We start from the raw sequence: 16146 nt of genomic DNA, 5'->3' as shown, positions 1-16146 counted from the left end.
TGGAGCTGAGATAGCCCAGGCCCTCAGATAGGTGCCATCTTCATGGCACTTTGTGAGTCCTGGGATGTGGGGTTGAGGTCATGGGAACCTTCTTTCCAACATTTTTCCATTTGTCATTGAATGAAGGTAGGTGTCTGTCCCCCACAGTGAGCCAGCTTGGATTCATGGAGGACAGAAGTCACTACCCTTGTTATTCTTTTCCTTATCATTAAAGTCGTTGTAAGGTGGCATTTGTAGATCCTTTATTCTATGCTAGTACTCTTCCTGTATTATCTCATTTATTTCTCTTTTGAGTACGTATTATTTTAGTGTTCATATCCTGTTGTACAGATAAGGAAACTGATATAAAAAAATTAATTCACCCATCCCAAGTCCTTCAGTGAAGAAATGATTGATCTCGGGTTTGAACCCATGCAATTCGGCTACAAGTCACAGCTCTTTAAGCTCACTTTGTCCTACTGTTACTTTTGACCTGTTTCTAGCCTGAAACCAAGAGCTGATTCAGGGCTGTCCTGATTCAGCTTGGATGGCCCATTGGTGAAAAGCAAAGGAAGGGCATTGTTCTGCTTCCAAGCAAATTCCTTAGGTTGGTCAGGGCTGAAATTTCTCAAGGAGATAATGAAGGTCAGTGGTCTATACCTTCCTGGGAATAATGAAGTTGCTGAACACGTCAGAAAGGGTGACTTTCTCTAGTACTGAATAAAAGGAGACGTTTTAAGCAACTCTAACTGATGAAACATGGGGACTGGTGCAGTGGCAACCAGAGATAACTGCTTGTACCTCCTAGCTTACCTGGCACTTCCCAGTGATGCCCAGGGTTTTAGACATACCAGCTGAGTATGTGTGTGCAAGCCACTGAACTGCTCTGAACAATTATCTCATCAGTCATCTGTGGAAGATGGGGACTTGGCTCTTGTTCTTCCTTGTTCTGCAGTGCTGTCTCTATCATTTCTAGTCATGGCTTTGGTGGTATCCAGGAATCTTTGTTGTTGTTAGTTTTGTGTTTAAGAATTAGGATGCTTTTAGGTGGTGCACACGAACACTTATGTATTTTATTAATTATGCCTTTTTGTATTAGAGCATCCATAACTGCAGACCAAACATAAACATGATTTCATTAATTCTTGCTTAGAAAGAATCTAAGGCTAAAAGGTATGTAAAGTAAAAATATTTAAAGAAAATATTAAGTAGCGCAGGTAGTACATAGTATAGCAAAAGTCATTGAGATGATACACTAGTAACTAAAACTTGAGAAAATCTGATTAACACTTTTTTCCTTGGACTTTATACCTCAGAATAGTAATTCAGTTGGATGATCATTGGAGGGGGAAAGGGATTAGGTCAAATAAATTTAATAAATATATCCTACCATGTCCCTTTTTAGAGAGTCACAGTGCACTTCACAATAGTAAAGGCTCTGAAAAGTTCTGCAGTATAAGAAACCTGTTCACATTTTTTTTCTATGTCCACAAGACTTATTTGATCCTAGCCCTTTTTTGTTTGTTTTTGTTTTTGCAACAATTAATCACATCCCCCAGAGCCAGTGCTGCCAGAACAGTGTTGTAAACCACTGAGTTAGGCAAACATCACCAAGTGGAACTGAAACAGGTGACATCTCAGTAATAGACTTTGGAAGTGGTTAATTTTGTTGAGGCAATTTTGTGGGGAAATGGCTTGTTCTGTCTTCTCATATAATTGGGGGGAGGTGGCTTACACCGTCTTTGCCGATAATTCTGCCACTTTGTTATCCTTCACTGAGTTTCATTTCATCCGGCATCCACCACTGATTCTGTTTTACTCATTGTCATTTGACTGAGAGTTAGAAGAGATTTGAGTTATGAGAAGAAGAGTGGAAAGAACAGGCATTTATTTTTGCAGTGTGTTGTCATGGGGATAAATACTTGAGAAAGTGTAAGGATGCATAAATTTCCATAACCCCTCATTGGCCATAAGTTATGCCTTCCAAATGCCTTAGGTTGTGCTGGTGAAAATGGTTTGGAAGAAGTTTGAGAAATGGAAAAATGAAGTCTGTTAGGTAGATACCGTGGTAAACAGTTTGAAATGGACAGTAAAAAGATTGTGAAGTATCTTTGAAAGATTAGCACAAACAAAATAAAATAAAGGTTTGAGAAGCTTTAAATAATTAAAATTAATTGTTTTTGTTCTGTTCTCTGGTTTTCACTCCCTTGTATAGTCCTCTCCACTTGAATGTGGGCATGACCTGTGACTTGAATCTGGCCAGTAGAATGTGGCTAAGGTGATGGGTACCACTCCCTCAAACAGGGTATGTTGTAAGGCGAAGGTGGTGGAGGGCACTTCCATGATTACTTTACATTACATTACATACTTTACTTTACATAAGACTTGATCTTAGCAGACTGAAGGGAGATTTCCCTGCTGGCCTTGAAGAATCAAATAGCTGTAGTATGAACTGCCAATGGAGAGGGACACATGGCAAGGAGCTATGAGCAGCCTCTGGAACCTGAGAGCAGTCTCCAGCTCCAGCCAACAGCCAGTAAAAAGATAGGAACCTTATTCATTCAGCTGCAAGGAAAGGAATTCTTCCAACAACATGAATGAGCCTAGAAGCACATCCTTCCCCAGTGAAGCCAATGGATGAGAAATGCAGTCTAGCTAACATCTTGATTTCAGCCTGGTAAGGCTGGGATCAGAGGGACCAACCAAACTGTGCCTGGACTTCTGACTCACAGAAGCTATGAGATAATAAATGAGTGTTGTTTTAGGCTGCTAAGTTTGTGTTAAGTTGCTGTGCAGGATTGCAAAACTGGTTCAGTGTTAGTCTGAATTACCTTTGGGATGGTTTGATAAGCATACCTCAGACCAGATCCTAAAGAGAATATAACTTACGTATTGATGTTAGTGCTTTGCCTCCCTCTTAGAGAAAAAAGACTGTGGATCTCAAAAAGGAATATCTAGGTCTGGCTAGAATGCTCCATTTACTTTTGTGACAAAGATCTCATAATAATGTACAGTAATATTAGATTATTTTCATATGGCATAATAGATAAGTCCATGAGCTTTGGCATCATAGAAATGAAAGTTCAAATTCTGGGTCTTCTACTTATTAACTGTATGATGTATGATGCTAACCTCTCTAAGCCTCAGTTTCTTCATCTGTTGAATGGGGATAAAATTACTGTCCATGTAGGATTTTGTTTTGTTTAACTGAGGCTATATATTTACAGTGCTTAGCATAGTGCCTGACACTTAATATGACACCCAAAGACAGAGGATGTTTTTATTATTTAGCACTATTTGAACATTAATTTCTGATAAGAAATAATATAGACTCTGACACATTATTTCTGTACTTTAATTTGGAAAACCAGCATATAAGATTTTTATCTTCTTATGCCTCTGCTTTGTTTTATGTCTGGGCTGCTGCAGACCAATTCCAGATTGGATGCAATAAAAATAGGTCTTGCATACACCAAGTGCCCCTGTGCTCATAGGTTGCTTTGGCTGTATACTGTCTGGGCAAATCGCCCCCAACCTCTGGCCAGACTGTGGAATGTTGGTTTCCTCCAACATTAGCCCCCCGGGGGTCAATTTTCACAGTTTCCATATGTTTTTATATTACCCCAAACTGTAAATACAACTGACACCCTACCAAATTGGCCCTAATGTGCCTATGTCTAACAGTGGAGTCGTAGGCTTTTAGAAGAATACAATACCCTGTGGAATTGTGGCAATTATAGGAATGTTTTGTTTTTAAAGTGTTTAGATTCTATTTATTTTTATTTGAGGAGAAGTAAATGATGTGCCAGGAGAAGATATGAGTGGGAACAGGGCAGGAGTTTTAACCTTATGTCTTAGCCCTGTCTTTGGTTTGCTCCCACGTTTCCAGAAGTTCTGTCCTAAGATCTGTTATTGTTCTTGCCCTTTTGTTTTCCTCTTACTTTCCCTTTTTGTTGAGTGTCTACTTATTTTTATCTTCACTTACTTTACCATCTCCAAATCCTTTGTCTCTGATTAAATCTGTCTGTACAGGAAGAAGAGCCAAATTCATTATGATGCAGTGAAGTTCCAGGATATGAAATACACTAAATATTTCTCCATGTAGATTCACCCATAAAACCAAATAATTTGTTCAAAAAGTGGTCACATTGAGGTTAACGGGTTCAGAGACCGGAAATTAATAGGGAAATTGCATGGCGTCCTTGTTGGTTTTGTGTTCTGCTTCATAGCTGGGTCTTCATTTCAGGAACTGTGGCTGCCACCGTGAAGTTTGAAGCTGTTAAGCTCCCACCTTCCATTCCAAGGCTCCCCTGGTGGAAAGCCAATATTCTTGGGTAATTACCTCATGTGTATCTAGTTCTCTAATAGCCAACCAAGTTGCTGCTCAGGGCATCTTATAAAGTTTGGAGTGGTGTGCCTTAAAGTGGCTGGGCTACAGAACAGAGAATATATCCTGAGAATTTCTGGTGGGGTTCCCTAGACCTTCCTGCGGCAGCCTGGGAGAAGGGAAAGTAAGAGTGGTGTGAAGGAGCTCTGCAGCATTGTCCACAGCTGGGTGGCACAGTACAGAGGTTAAGGGCATGGGGGTGGCCTCTGGAGCCAGACTGACTGAGAATATCTCTCTGTACTCACTCATGCTGTAACCTTGGGCAGTTTCCTCATCTGTAGGAGGAATAATCAAAGGACCTGCCTAAGAGGGTTGTTGTGAGGATTAATAAGCTAATAAGTATAAGATGCTTAGAACACATCATGTGATGTGAGTATTTTCTGCCTATAGTTATCATTATTACATAGCAATTTTAGAACATGTCTAGACCAAAGTTCAGCAAACTCAGGCCAAACACAGCCTTGCCACCTGTTTGTGTAAATAAAGTTTTATTGGAACACAGCCATGCCCATTTTTGTAGCATGCTTAGGCTGCTTTCATGAAACAATGACAAAGTTGAGGCAAAGTTGAATACTTTCTGGATTCTTAATACTTTCCATTTGTTCCTTCATTCTTTCCACATGGTTTACAAAGCCTAAGATATTTCCTAGCTATATCTTTATAGAAAGCGTTTGCTGATCCTTGTTTTTAGACTAAAGCATAAATGAGAAAAGCCATCAGTCTGCTGTGAACCATGTAGACTTTTAAAAACCATCTATTGAATATGAAATAAGTTAGGAAGGAGATACTGGGTCATTTCTTTTGTGTGTAGCCTTGTAGATCTTCAGTTTAATTTCAAAAGTGACCTTTATAGGAATATAGGAATATCTGGGTTGTTATTGTGTTGGCATCAGATAATAATGCCCAGTTGTGTTAATCAACAGTCCAGTCTCATTTCTTTTTACTTTGACTGGGTACCATTTCATTGACAATAAGCTGATATTCATTATGTGAGATTCAATTCTTCTTTATAGAAAGTGTCTTTCTTAAAACAAATGTAAGAGGGGCACCTGGGTGGCTCAGTCGTTAAACGTCTGCCTTTGGCTCAGGGCGTGATCCCAGGGTCCTGGGATTGAGCCCTGCATCAGGCTCCCTGCTATGCTGGGAGCCTGCTTCTTCCTCTCCCACTCCCCCTGCTTGTGTTCCCTCTCTCGCTGGCTGTCTCTCTCTCTGTCAAATAAATAAATAAAATCTTAAAAAAGCAAAAACAAAACAAATGTAAGAGAGCAATCTTAATTCATGTAAATCCCTAGATACACATTCCTAAATAATTTTATGGGTTCATATAAAACACCTAGCCAACACAAGGGGGCCTGTTTCATCCTTTGACCAAGCAGCAGCAGGTTTTAGAATTAAATTCAGTCCAGCAGAAATCTGTTGGTGACAGTGGAATAGGCATTGTGCTAGATTCTTAGGGAAGAGAAAAAGACAGTTGTGATCAGTGTACAGAGGGGTGCTTATAGCAGAACAAAGGAGACACTAAAGGCTCAGAAATGTGTTGCGTTCTGAGCAAGGCAAGCACAGCATAATTTGGGAATTTATGACATGAGGATCCAACTTTCTAGATTGACCAGGGCTTCTAGGAGGATGTCCTAAGAGGGATACATATGAATTATCTGTGATGAAAGGGCTGAGATGGGAATTAGGTGAAGAGATTTCTAGGAGAGGAAAGCAATATGCAGGGGCCCTCCATACGGTGGGTATTGAGGGTGCAAATGGAAGGCCAGTGTGGCTGGGGGGAGTAGGATGAGATAAGACTTTGAGAGGGAAGAGGTAGACCTAATAAGAGTCATGGAAAGAAACATGGTCTTTTCCATAGGTAGTAGAAATCCAGTGAGAAGTTTTAAGCAGCAAAGAAATATGATCCTGTTTGTATACCAGACACTCTGTCCCCTGTCCTGTGCAGAATGAATTAGATGGACCAGTTGGAGCTGGCATCCTCACCCAACTTGGAGGTGATGGTAGCTTGGGCCAGAGAGGATGTGGTTAGAAGTTGTTCCTTCACTCTTGTGAACACCCCAAGATTGGGCCCTATTCTGGCAGTAATGCCTGTCTGGTGGTAGAATAGCCGGTAATCAATTAAAAATGCAAGTAAATGTATCATTACAAGTTGCAGTGTATGCAGTGGAGGAGGTGCATGGAGTGCGGTTATAACAGTTTTGGTGAGGTGGGTATTGTTGAATTTGATGCCCAGAAAGGCCCCTCTGAAGAGGGGACATTTAAGCTGAGACCTGAAGGATCAGTCAGCCCTATAAGAGTGGTGGTTGTGAGAGGAAAGGGAAGTGGGGGTGGGGAGAGTTAAACAAAGAGGACAGCACATGTCTATGTCCTCTAGTGGGAAGGAACTAGCATTATTTGGAACTGAAAGAAGACTGGATTCTGGATTCTGGGGGTAAAGATGAAAATGGTTTGGGAGGAGGGTGCTGAGATCCACAGATGTGTGATTTGGTTCTCTGGGAAATGGGAAACCGTTGGAGGATTTGAGGACATGATCTGACTTGTTCTGAAACATTCACTCTTGCTGCTAGGTGGAGAATGGCTTAAAAGGGGCACAAGAGCAGAAGCAGGAGACTGGTAAGGAGAGAAAAGCATCATGGTCCAGGGCAGGAAATGATGGTGACTTGAGGTGTTGTGCTGGCAGGAGTGATGGAGAGAAGGGGTCTGCCCACTCTGTTTCCCTATCCGCATTTCTGCACAGTCAGCTCTCAGCAGGGCATCAGACTACCATGGGATAGGTGGAGCCATGGTGTGCTGAAGTAGGGGATGCTTGCGAGGCAGGTTGAGATGGCAGGGACCCTGCGTTGGGTTCTCCTGGTGGTGCATCTGCTGCCAACTTTGACCATATGGGCTGAGAAGCCTGAGCATATAGTCCGGTCTACAGTGAGAGGAATGTAGAACATCACAATACATTTATTGCTTGACAATGAAAAAAATAATCATTCCTAGGCTACCATTCACAGACCTACAAGGCCAGTCTGTGCTCTCTGGGTCACTAGACCTACATGAGAGGCCAAGCAATAAGAAGTTTATTTGATGAATAGTAAATGTGAGCCAGACTTGTTAGTTCTGTGACCCTTATAACTGTGTATGGTCTGCTTTCCAGGAAGAGTGTCTTGTTAAATAGGTGCCCCTGGACTGAACAACAAGTCCTGAGGAGGGTGAAAAACAGGCCAGCCTTTTCCTGTTTCCTTTTGAATTTCCTGTGGGTGTGTGCCCGTCCTACCAAATGCATCTGGAGGCGGACAAGGGTTATCAGAGGGCACCTGGCTTTCTCCCCGGGGTTTTCCAAAGGAGGACCCCCACCGTCTATTCTCTTCAGCATAGGCTCTCAGCCATTGGGTTCCACTTATATTTAGGGTGATGCTCTATTGATATCTGGGGGAGGAGGTTCTTCAGGGCCAGAATAATGGAGAACAGTTGAAGGAAGTCAGCTCTTCAGAACTTCTCTAGAGTGAAACATCTACAAGAAAAACCCTTTTGTTGCTGATTGTGACCAGCTTCTGCTGTGTGACCTGCTTCCAGGTTTTCCCAGCTTGGGTGGGGAAGTCAATGGTGGAGGTCAGGGAGAGGGCATATGGGCTGTAGAAGAGGGTTTGCGGTAGGGGGAGTTTAGTCCTAAGTCATGTTGGAGCTAAGTTCTAAGACCTTGGCCCTACTTGTTTCTCTTTGCTGGGAGGAGAGCTGGATTCAAGTAGCCACAGCTGGCCAGATACTTTCTCTTGCAGGAAGGGATATCATGCTCATGACACTTAGCACATTTGTATGTGCTATAAAAGTATCTTTAGAATAGTTATGTAGCTTTCTAAAGTTTATAGCTATGCTGGAATACTGAATGGTATTTCAAGCTTTAAAAAAGTGGAATCATCTCAGTGGTTAAAAGTAAAAGCCTTTATTATCGGAAATTCTGCATGCAGTACTCATCGTCAGCTTCCATTGTGTGCATGTGGCCCATCTACTTGTGCAGTCACTTTAGGATCCCAGCTCACTTACCCATGCTTGTTGTGACCTTCCTGCACACTTCCATTAGGATAGCCTTCCAGGAATGCAACTCATCTTATTAAGGAAAGCATACTGGAAGCTAAATGTATGACACAAGGGTTTGATAATGCATTCCAGAGTCCATTGTTGAGGCATTTTGAATACCTGCTATTCTGGTGTGGGAAGCAAGACACGAAATATGTATTCATAACATTACACAACACATGAACACATTTATATTGGGATCTAAGAGTGAAACAGAGAGGCAATATGCTGGAATCTGTTCTAAGCATTTTACCTGTACTAACCTATCAACTCTTCACAGTAACCCTAAGAGTTAGATACAGTTCTTTCCATTTTATATATGAAGAAGCTGAGTTACAGAGAGGATAAGAAACTTGCCCATGGTCACATAGCTAGAGAGGGATGGACTTCTGATGAGAGCCCAGGGAGCCTGGCTCCAGAGTTTATGCTACTAGCTCCTGTCCTTCAGTGGTTCTTGGAGGGTTCTTATAACCTGGAATGGTCTTCCATTGGGGGTTATACCATTTTACACTCTCAGGTATACCTACATCTGGTTATTTAACCAAGAAATATGAAAGCATATGTCCACAAAAAATTAATACAAGAATGTTCATTGTAACCTTATTCTTTTTTCTAATTTTATTTCATTTGAGTTCAATAGATTAACATCTAGTGTATTATTAGTTTCAGAGGTAGAGTTCAGTAATTCATCAGTTGCATATAACACCCAGTGCTTATTACATCACATGCCCTCCTTAATACCCATCACCCAGTGACCCCATCCCCCCACCCACCTCCCCTCCAGCAACCCTCAGTTTGTTTCCCATAGTTAAGGGTCTCTTATGATTTGTCTCCCTCTGATTTTGTCTTACATTGCAACCTTATTCTTAACAGTAAAAAACTGGAAGCAGTCCAAATATCCATTTAACAAGGGGGTGGCTAATCAAGCTGTAGTATATTCATATAATGGAATACCACCTGATTTCAGCAATAAGAAGGAACTTAGGCACAATATGAGTGAGTCTCAAAAACCTTAGCTGAGTCAAAGAAGTCAGACACAGAAGGCCATGTACTGTGTGATTCTATATATAGGAAGTTCAAGAACAGACAAAACAAATCCATGCAGATAAAAGTTGGGATACCAATTACTTCCTGTCAGGGGGCAGCGTCATGCGGCTGGGTGATGGCAATGCTCTGTATTTTGATTGGTCAAAAATCATTAATTTTTACACTTAATATCTGTGCATTTTCTTGTATGTATTTATACCTCATTTACACACACATACACACACACACACACACACACACACACACACACATACAAATGCATACAGTAACACATGGAAATCCCCCCTTCTTCCCTAATCCATTCCCTTCCTCAGTGGTAATCACTGTTTACAGACTGGTGTGGGGTTTCCATCAGTTTCCATTTCAATGGATGTGTGTATATATACATCCAAATAGGCTTTTATATTTTAACATAAATAAGATCAGACTATATGTATTATTCTGCTACCTGCTTTCATTTTTGATTAACGATATGTCTTGAAGGGTTTTCCATGTCCATACTTTAGTTTTGCCTTAATCTTCTTAGCTAGCTTGGAGTTCCAGAGTATGAAGGCACTTGATTTCTTCAGCCAATCTCCTGCTGGACAGTTTGGCAGTTTTCAAGTTTTCAGTTTGACAGTGCTATAATGAAAATTTTGTACATAAATATTCATGCATATGTGCAAGCATTTTTGTAGGCTACGTTCCTAGAAGTGGGTTTGCTTGGGCAAAAGGTATGGACACTTTGGTGGATACTGCCAAATTGGTTTATAATTTTGCAACCAGTTTTTGTCAGTTATACCCTTTCTGACCGCATATGAGAGTGCTAGATTCTGGCCTTCTTGCCAACAATGGACATTATGAATCTTTTAATGTTTTTGAGATAGGGTAAAAAAATGACATCTTTTTCTGCTGAGATTTAAAAAAAGAGAAGCCTTGATTTTCTCCTTTATATACAATATACACATGCACATATGTACTTCCTGTTCCACACTCCCTCCCAGCTATGTAATTTTAGAGTCCTCAAAGCCTGATACTTTCTCACCAGCAAGTTAGGGAACACTTTCTAATTTTGGTTTTAATTTGATGAACTTTTCTAGTGAATAGCAGGATTCTGTCCTCTCTGACATTCATTCTTAATATAGTAGCCATCGTTGTTAATCTTGATACCTATTGCAATTTTTTAAATTTAATCCAAGTTCCTTAATGATGGCTGGATTTTGAAAAGTGACATGACTTGCTTTATGAAACTGGTCAATTTAAATTGAATGATGAAAACTGACCCTACAGCTGTACTCTCCAGCTAACCTCCATCCACCCCTCCTCCATAATGGCTTTCTTAAAAATTTGCATCTTGAATATATTTTTAATGATGTTTCTCTGGATAAAAAAGTTCACCCCGAGGAAACTTTATTTCTGAACGTGGAGCAGGTCAGTTACTGGCAGAGCCTTGGAATCTGAGTTGCCTAGTGGGTGGGAATTTGGGAAGTGGGTATCAACTATAATTCTCTTCTGAGGCAGTATTGCCAGAGGGCATTGCATTCTGCGCCCCCAGGGGTTCTACCTTGCTGAGTTTAGTACAGTTGAGAATTGTACTGAGTTTAGCCCAGTTTATTTATGCATGTGGGTTTACTTCTGAGGAGGGGGGAGATGCAGGGAGTAATAGGTCACTTACAGATTTTATTCTTGAAGATGCTGAAGTTATTACTAGCAAAAATCACAATGGTCATTCCTTCAAGAAGTATCTAGTGAGCTTCTGTGGGGAAACTTTCTCTTCATCAGGGAATCTCATATTTTTAAATTTCATGACTTCTCTACCTGTCTGTCTCTCTTCCTACCTCATAAATTGCTGTTTCAGCCTGGGTTTCAGGTAGCCCTAGGGCTTCTCTGAGGGGTACCTGAGGGAGTGACTGTCTAGAGGTGAGGTTTTGCTCCCCGTCTCCCCTACCCCTTCCCTTTCTCCTACCTCTGCCAGTGCAATCCTTCTCCTTTTTTGGCTTTCAAGTAAGCTTTTACTAGAAGAAAGTGTTCTGGTGCTAGAAATATATTTGAAAACCATAGCACTCCTGCAAGGGAATGTGTATACCTTATAGCTATCTATTGATATTCATGTGTACAAAGACAAGATGATCGTTTTCATCACCTTGCTCTGCATCCACCTAATTGGCCAAATCCTGAGCAGTGCCATTCAAAACCCAGCTTTTCTTTTTCAATCACTAGTGTCCTACATCAGGCAGCATTTGAAGGTTATGGTTGGAGAATGTGGAAGATAGGTCTCCATCACAATGTCTCAACTTCAGTTTTCCATTATTCTTAGCCACTCATTTGTAATTCAGAGAAGCTTTAAGGGATGCATGGATTTGGAGGTTTATTTTTTAATTTTTGGATTGAAAAAAACACTGCATCATCCCTGAAAGTCAGATCTATGTATGTTCATACTGCCCCAAGAACTTTGTGGGAATTCTTTATGCAAATGATATTTGCAATTATAATCTGTTTTCTTTTTCAGTGGTACTTGGGGAAAAATGTTTAGCAGTTGGTTCTATTTAAGTGTGTGCTTCAAAATTATAAAAAGTATTTCTTTATAAAAATGTCCTCTACTTAAATAATCTCACTAATAACACTGACCTCTCCATCACATCCTATTACTGGGCATGGACCTTATTTCCTGAGCTGGGAAGTGTGCTTGCCCTGGGTTTAGTATGAGTTTTGGAAATACTATATCCTTGTTCAATTAGGAAGCAAGAGGTTGTTCTCAACATCTTTGTAGTAACCAAAAGATAATTTTCTAAAAGAAGATTAGCACGTAGACTTGAGTTGGTATTTTCAGATGTGTAAGTTAGTGTATTGGGTAAAAACAAGGAAATGTCGGATAATAATTATCCCATCCAAACGTTGCCCAAGTAGATGGCTGTTCTGTCTCACCACCATCCTCTTAATAAATGTCACCAGGAATAGTTAAATCACTGTTTCAGCCAGTACTGTAAGTTTTCATAAGGACCAAAGTGTTCAGAATATTTTCATCTGCAGGATTTCTGATAGAAGATCATTCAGCTTAATAAGTTCTCTTGAAGTTCATTTTCTTGGAGTGTGAGGGAGTAGGGGAATATTTAATTTTATGAGGACTAGAAATAAAACTTTCTTCTTGAGCATGGCTTCCACTTGATTAGTAATTGTTTTAATTCAACGTGTTTGTTGTGTATCATTTAGTTCTCATCTCGTGCACATTTCCACAAGAACAGTGATTCTCTCTTGCTTGCTTTTGAAGTCAGGGCTCAGTAACAGAGGCTGACTTACCATTGCCTGGGGATTGGGGGGGTGGGGAGAGTCCGGAAGGATCCCGAAAGATTCTGCTCTGCGACCCTCCTATTTTGGAATCAGTGCTCCCAAGCCCTCTGTACTGCCCCTCTGCCTCTTCACGTGTGAGATTAGATTTATACCAGCTGCCATGGACATGGTTGCCTAAATCTGTGGAATGTTTTGCTAAACGCTGCTGCCGAAATAGTCCATATTAAGCCTAGAACTCCTTCCCCCACTCTTTTAACCCATCCTTTGTCCTTAGACTTTTACTCACTTGACCACTTTACGATTTTGCACTTTGACATCCTGTAGATTCATTAAGAACTTTTATTCCAAGCACCAGGGCTTTACTTAACATGATGATTAGCCAAAGTGTTATTCTGTTTGAGCTAAGTGATGACAATGTATTTGATTGGAGCCTTGTAATTGTTATTTTAAAATCAAAGTAATGGATTATGATCTCAGAATAGGAACATGATCCAAAAGAATAATAATAATTAGAAGAGCAACCACTTAGAAGAAAATAAATGCCCCGTCATAGATCAGGGGCCCTGTGTTCCCTGAGTACTGCCTACCTTTGCAGTCCCAGGTTCCCAGGAAGAGTGGATTCTCTTCCCCCTCGCCCTGGGCAAGCCTCACTGCAGCCTTCCAGTTCCTAGAAGTAGTTGGTCCTTTCTTGCCTTGGTAATTGCTCTTGCTGTTCCCTCCACTTGGGGAGCACCTCCACTGGTGATTTCTTGGCTGGCTCCTTGGAGTCTTTCCCACTGTCTTGTCTCCTTAGGGAGGTTTCCTGGCCACAGTGCCTAAAGTCATCTTCCTACCCCATGCCTGTCCACACATGCAATGCACATCATCATCTGTCACAGCATGCCATTTATTTCCTCTCCATTAGGAAACCTAAGTTTTGTCTCCTTGGTACTGGTCTGTCTCTCTCACTGGACTTCAAGCTCCATGAGTTGGGTGAAGACTATACATGTCTCATTCACCGTGGCAGCCCCAGTGCCATCCTGGCACTTGGCATTAAGTGGGTGCTCAATACATACTTGTGGTGGAATGAATGGAATATTCTGAAGTTTCAGCTTTTCCTGGATCCATATCAATATATTCTATCCTTACTACTTCTGTTGTGATAACATCTGATCTTCCAGTGGTTGAATTTAACCACACTCTGCTGACTTTTCTTAGGCATATGAAGGATCAGAATAAGAAGGTGGCCAACCTCAAGCACAATCAACAGTTGGAAAAGAAGAAAAATGCTCAATTACTGGAAGAAGTCCGCAGGCGAGAAGATAGCATGGCTGACAACTCACAACACTTGCAGGTGAGCTCAGGGTTCTTCTCTTAAAACCTAAATAATTGGAGATTGACTGTCTCTGACATATAGCCGTTACTGTGGAAAAATATGAACAGAAATGGGAGACTTGCTTTAGCTCTGAGTTCAGTATGAACAATATACTCCCAGAGAACCCAATAGGTCTTTACAACTGTGAAGCATCATTTTCAGAATGCTGCCCAAGAAGAGCTGATTATGGTGGAAACTTTAGTACTGCACAGTCTCACTTTAAAGGTAAGGGCTGCGTTTATAGAGTTGGCAAGAAGCTTAAAACATAGAAATGTTCTCCTTTTAGAATTATATTTCAGTGATTTTGGCGTTAGTAGAAGGGAAATGTATGCATATTATCACGGAAGGTATTTGAAAAAGGATGCATTAAGTTGATCTCAGTTTACAAAACTGGTTTTGTTTTGTTTAAAACTCTGAAGCTCTGACGCAGATCATTATTCTGTCTTCTCTGTGGAATATAGTTATCTCTGAATGGACAGCCCTATCTCAGAAACCAACTGGCTGACTGAAAACACCAATTTTTCCTCATTAACCATCCCTATTTTTGGCAAAGGAGTGCTCCCCATGTGCTCAATAAAACATTCAGGCTAAAACAGGGCATTTGCTTTGAAGTTCCTTTATTTATTCCAGTGTGCCTTTAAACAGAACAGTTCAAGTTCAACTTGGCCAGAGTTCATGTTAAATTTTGCTTATTAATTAGTGTCTTTCTCCAGTTATATATTAGGTTTCCTCCTTGGAGATAGAAGAAGTTAGATAGTTTCAATATGTACTCACAGTTCATCTTTTTAATTGACCAAAGGGGAAATAAATAATTATTCTAGATTAGGAAATACAAGGAAATGTCTTGCACAGAGCATGGCACATGAAGGTTACTTAGTCAATATTAGTTTCTTTTTTCTCTGTGTCCTAGAGGTGCCTTAATGGTTTCAATCAAGGCCCTTTGCATGGATGGCTGATTTCGATAGCACAATAGTAGCATCAAGTCTTTTGTTCAGGCTTGGGAACACCTAAGCATGGACTGGTAGCTTATTTGAATCCACAGCTTTCTCAATGTTCTTGTCCCAGGATTTGGGGCTTAGTTTCCCTACCAATCATACAAGATATTAGATTGGAGCCTACAGACTGAGATCACGAGAATTAAAATTTGTAGAACATCTTATTGCCTTGCCAGGCATATATTCTCATTTGTTCTTCACCACAATGTTGGTGATTTTACACTTGGTAGAGCTGGAGTCAGCCTTCAAGAAACTAATGTAGAGGAATAATCACAGTAGTAGTTATCATTTATTGAACTTTTCGTAATACTGGGTACTATGATATGTACTTTGCAGCACCTATTTAATTCTTTTTTTTAAGATTTCATTTATTTATTTGAGAGAAAGAGCAGAGCGAGTGAGAGAAAGAGAGAGCACAAGTGGGTGGCAGGGATGGAGAGGGAGAAGCAGACTTCCCACTGAGCAGGGAGCCCAAGGTGAGGCTTGATCCCAGGACCTCAAGATCATGACCTGAGCTGAAGGCAGACACTTAACTGACTGAGTCACCCAGGCGCCCCAGCATCTATTTAATTCTTATATGAGCTGGGTTAGTTGGGACTCTTAGTTGCAATTGATAGGAACACAGCTCAATCTGAAGTAAGCAAAAAAGGGAATCAGTTAGCTAAAAAGGCCAAGGTGAACTTCAGGCCTGACTACACTCAGATATCCCAACACTGGCATCAGAAATCTGTCTACATTCTACTAATAGGTGCACTCTATTCTTTGTTGCCCTGATTCTTAGGAGCTGTCCACAGTGATGCCAACCATGGCCACCAGCAGCCAGCCTCCAGTGTGAGTGTAGTCATGCTTGGAGAGGAGAAAGGTTCTAGCAAAAGTTCATACCTGAAAGAATGCATATATTCGCCAGGCCAGGGTGTGATCACCTGGAACCTAGGGAATAGAGGTTAGCCACGCCCAAATCCTATGGGCTGAGAGTGGGAACAGGTGACCTCACACAAGAAGGAAAGGAGTCTGTTACTAGAAGGGATGCTGGACAGTAAAAACATAGAGATCCA

General features: G+C 41.0%; 1 protein-coding gene across 1 annotated transcript in view; it reads left to right on the top strand.

Annotated features, from left to right (window-relative positions):
* ERC2 (ELKS/RAB6-interacting/CAST family member 2) overlaps window positions 1-16146 on the top strand; it is a 791328-nt gene that overhangs the window by 454076 nt on the left and 321106 nt on the right. The window contains exon 12 of the mRNA XM_044384924.2: window positions 13940-14075. Within this exon, the coding sequence (XP_044240859.1) occupies window positions 13940-14075 (136 nt within the window). The remainder of the gene's footprint in view (window positions 1-13939; window positions 14076-16146) is intronic.

The sequence above is a fragment of the Ursus arctos genome, unplaced genomic scaffold, assembly GCF_023065955.2.
Source record: "Ursus arctos isolate Adak ecotype North America unplaced genomic scaffold, UrsArc2.0 scaffold_14, whole genome shotgun sequence".
NCBI lineage: Eukaryota > Metazoa > Chordata > Mammalia > Carnivora > Ursidae > Ursus > Ursus arctos.
Note: the sequence above shows the minus strand (reverse complement) of the source record. Positions and strands in the feature narration are given on the sequence as shown.